Here is a 3,919-nt window from a genome sequence, read left to right as displayed (position 1 = left end):
GGTACTTAAACATAAATGGAAAACTAGAGTCCTCAGGTAACAAAGGCTACAAAGGACAGGGACTGTGCATGACCTATTATATCCAGCAATCCATATGGGGATTGAAAACGTTGCAATGATGACAATTAGTGAAGATATGAATCAACTAAGATAGTTGACAGGGACAATTCTTCCATCTTTGAACATATCTACATCAAATCTGTTTAAATATTAGATTTTCATCTGCACAGTATAACACATTCTGACACCACCACCACCAGTGTGGTCAGTGTTGTGCTGATAAATGTTTAATAACTGAGGGGACCCCCCCCGCCCCAGTGCACAAATTTTTGTGCACCGGGCTACTAGTTACTAATAAATATTATACACCCCTTATGGATTTAGTTCATTGACATTACTGGTAGGTCGCTGAAGGAGGAATGCACGAGGCCAAAATGTTGAGGGATTATGAATTTATTCGATTATCTGCACATCAAGTGGCTGAGCCTGGATGGTTCCAGCCCCCAGTGACAGGAGTCAGCGGCTTTTAAAGGACTTTTGGCGGGCTTTTCCTGGGCGGAGACTTCTTTATGCATACCAGGAGGGGAGATAATGGAATGTAGTAGCAGCAAGTGAAATGTGGTTTCAGCAAAGGAAATGTCCATAGTGAAATGGCCTGAAAAGCCAGTTCCCGGGGAGAAGGGTATTGATTCAATTGCTCTATGAAATCTAACAGTTACTTAAGTAAAAGATGCTTTATTTTCTTATTTAGTAGTGATTTTGTGATTCTCCCCTCTTCTCAGACCTCCCTAATATAGTTCCTAGAATTGAAATCATAGGATTGGAAGTTTTGGATTTTTATACCGTACCTATCCCATTTGTGTCTTTTTTCTTTAAAAACTTATGATTGAATCACACTACATGAAATATGTCCTTTAATATTAGTTCCTGTAATAACGTTGCCTTCCAATGATTTCTTTTTGAGTTTTGTTACTTCATGGAAAGTTTGGTTTTCAAATTAATTAGTTCTTTTTACTTTGATCCTCTCAGTTTTATTCAGAAATAAGATTGTTTTAACTGACTTTTTTTTCTCCTCAACTAATTGCAGTGCAGTCATTGGAGAAATTGATGAAGAAACAGATTCTGCGCTTGATCTGGGGAATATTCGAGCAGAACCTCTGAACTCAGTAGCACACTGAGGAAAAATTGCATACATTGGACAGCTGTAAATCTTTGTACAGAAACTGATTATTCTGAGGATGATGTGTGGAATTTTTATAAATGTGTAATTGTGCAATTTTGACTATTAATTGTGATATGATGTAAATTATATTTTTACATTTTGTTGAATAAAGATTTTTTTGGTCTAAATCATAGGTTTGGTAGCTTGGTTTTATTTTTCTATTAAATAGTGTTAAAATGTAATTATTTTGAGAATTTTTAGAAAAATTTTTATTTTATTTTAATCTTTATGGAAAACTAGTTGAAAAGAGAAATGTGTGTGCTGTATAACTCAAGCATAAAATACCACCAATAACAGTGCAGGATACACATCACAGGAAGGTAAGTCTTGCTTTCCAGATATCTGACCCCCCCCTCCTCATTTATTGTACTGCTCTGGGGGCTGTTCCCTCGCACTTTAGAAGTGTGAGTAAAATGTGTTTGGTTGAGAAAAGGAAAAATGCTTATAACAAAGTCGTATATTATCTGAAAAAATTAATGCCATATAGTATTAAAGGCTATCTTGGTTCTTAATTTTAAGAATTGTGGAATTATTAGTATTAGAGGAGTTTTTTGTTTATAAATGTGAGTAAATAAACCTTAAGTTTGTGTTGAAATAGTGCTTACTATTATTGTCAACAACTTTCTATGACACTGGTTCCATAAACCTGATTTCAAAAAAAGTACTGTAAACCTGATTTCTAGAGCATTTCAGGCCTTTCATTGGTTGGTTATTTGAGTTAAGTAATGCCCCTCATCTACAAATAGGCTGTTTTCTAAAACTCCTTGTACAATTGGTTGATTAGAAACAATGTTGTAAGTAGTATTTAGATATCCAGGCTAGTACACAAAGATTATCAACCCGTGTTTAGGCCAAAGAAAACACCCAAAAAACAAACAAACAAACAAAAAACCAGGAAAAATATTTACATTCTTAACAATTAAAATTAAAATTCTTAATAAAAGTGTTAAAAATAGCTATTGGCAAACTTTTTTTGTAAAGATGCAGGTAGTAAATACTTCAAACTCTTGAGGGCCCATATGGTCTATGTTCTAGCTTCTCATGAAAACAACCATAGATAATAAATAATGAATGGGTGTGGCAGAGCTCCAATAAAACTTCATTTACAATTAACTGGCAGGCTGGATCCTTGGCTTAAACAATACAAGCTCAAGAAGGATGATATACAATTATGAGTTCTGGGGTCTATTTTTTCAATTTAGGTTATAATTTTTTTAAAATATATTTTATTGATTTTTGTACAGAGAGGGAGAGGGATAGAGAGAAACATCAATGAGAGAGAAACATTGATTAGCTGCCTCCTGCACACCTCCCACTGGGGATGTGCCGGCAACCAAGGTACATGCCCTTGACCAGAATTGAACTTGGGACCTTTCAGTCCACAGGCCAACGCTCTACCCCTGAGCCAAACCGGTTAAGGTTAGGTTATAATTTTTAATAAAACTCTTACAGATGTAGTTTTTTGGTTCACAAAACATTTTTCAGAAGAAAATAGCTTCACTGTTTAACAAAAACAAACAAAACTTGTTAAGGAGATAACTGTTGAACGTTTTTTTTTCATTGGTCATCAAATACCATCTCCCAGAATAATTTGGTTGATGTTCTGATGTTCAGGGCTTCTCTGGAACCATTAAAAGAAGATCAGCTAGTTTTGGCCATCCATAAATATTTGGGTGTTGTAGTGTTAGGTTTCATGATCAATTTAGTAAAGTAAAAATGTAAAATGGGCAAAGCAAAACCGGCAAGTTTAATTAGGGACTATTATATTAAACGAGCCCCGGTGCATGTCCGGCCTACACCCTCTCGCAATCTGGGACCCCTCAGGGGATGTCAGGCTGCCAGTTTAGGCCCGATCCCAAACTGGCAGTCAGACATCCCTCTCATAATCTGGGTCCGCTGGCTCCTAATTGCTTGCCTGCTTCCCTGCCTGATCCCCCCTAGCCACTCTGCCTGCCTGCCTGCCTGATCACCCTGAACGGCCTCTGCCTGCCTGCCCGCCTGATCACCCCTAACCGCCTCTGCCTGCCTACCTGATTGCCCCTAACCGCCTCTGCCTCGGCCCCTGCTGCCACAGCTTTGTTCAGAAGGACTTCTGGAATGACGTCCAGAAGGTCATTCAGCTGTCCGGTCTCATTAGCATATTATGCTTTTATTATTATAGATAAGATATTTTAAATTGGTAAGCTAATTCCAATTATCAAGTAAAAGAACAAAGGCAGCTCAATTGACAAGAGAAATGTATTCTAACTATAAATGAAGTCCAAAGTCAGATGTTTTCCCAACATATGTGATATAACACAAATTACACATAAACCAATAGACAAACCAGAGACCCCCTCCCTCACAGTAATGAGTTGCCAATATGATGTATCATTTTGAAGTAAAAAATGATATACAAAGATGTATTTTCTTGGTTGATGTCAGAAAAATCATTCCCAAAGTATGAGTTAGTTGTCTTTATTGATTTGTACAGGAAATAAATGAAAATGTACATGCAGTTCTTTACTCCTGGTGCACATGGTAGGTTTTTATGCTCAACCAACTCAAGTTGGTACCTTTTGCAAAAGCACTGTAAGGGAAACATAACTATAAATGGTATCATCAATATGCAGTGGTAAATTTTTTATATTCTTTAATGAGACTTTTATTCTGACAGTTTCTTATAAAGGAGGCTCAAATCATTTTTAACCTATAATT

The 3,919-nt window shown here is 36.6% G+C and overlaps 1 protein-coding gene across 2 annotated transcripts in view; it reads left to right on the top strand.

Moving 5' to 3' along the window:
* Positions 1-1,329, top strand: part of LSM8 (LSM8 homolog, U6 small nuclear RNA associated) — a 9,147-nt gene extending 7,818 nt beyond the window's left edge. Inside the window, exon 4 of one of the 2 annotated variants that reach the window (XM_006763547.2) lies at positions 1,088-1,329. In XM_006763547.2, coding sequence (XP_006763610.1) covers positions 1,088-1,178 — 91 coding nt within the window. In that variant the 3' untranslated portion in view covers positions 1,179-1,329. The remainder of the gene's footprint in view (positions 1-1,087) is intronic. The other variant, XM_015563765.1, reaches the window with a different exon arrangement.
* Positions 1,330-3,919: the final 2,590 nt, after the last annotated feature.

This window comes from Myotis davidii, unplaced genomic scaffold, assembly GCF_000327345.1.
Source record: "Myotis davidii unplaced genomic scaffold, ASM32734v1 scaffold359, whole genome shotgun sequence".
Classification (NCBI taxonomy): Eukaryota; Metazoa; Chordata; class Mammalia; order Chiroptera; family Vespertilionidae; genus Myotis; species Myotis davidii.
The sequence above is the reverse complement of the archived record's forward strand: the minus strand, read 5'-3'. Positions and strand labels throughout refer to the sequence as shown.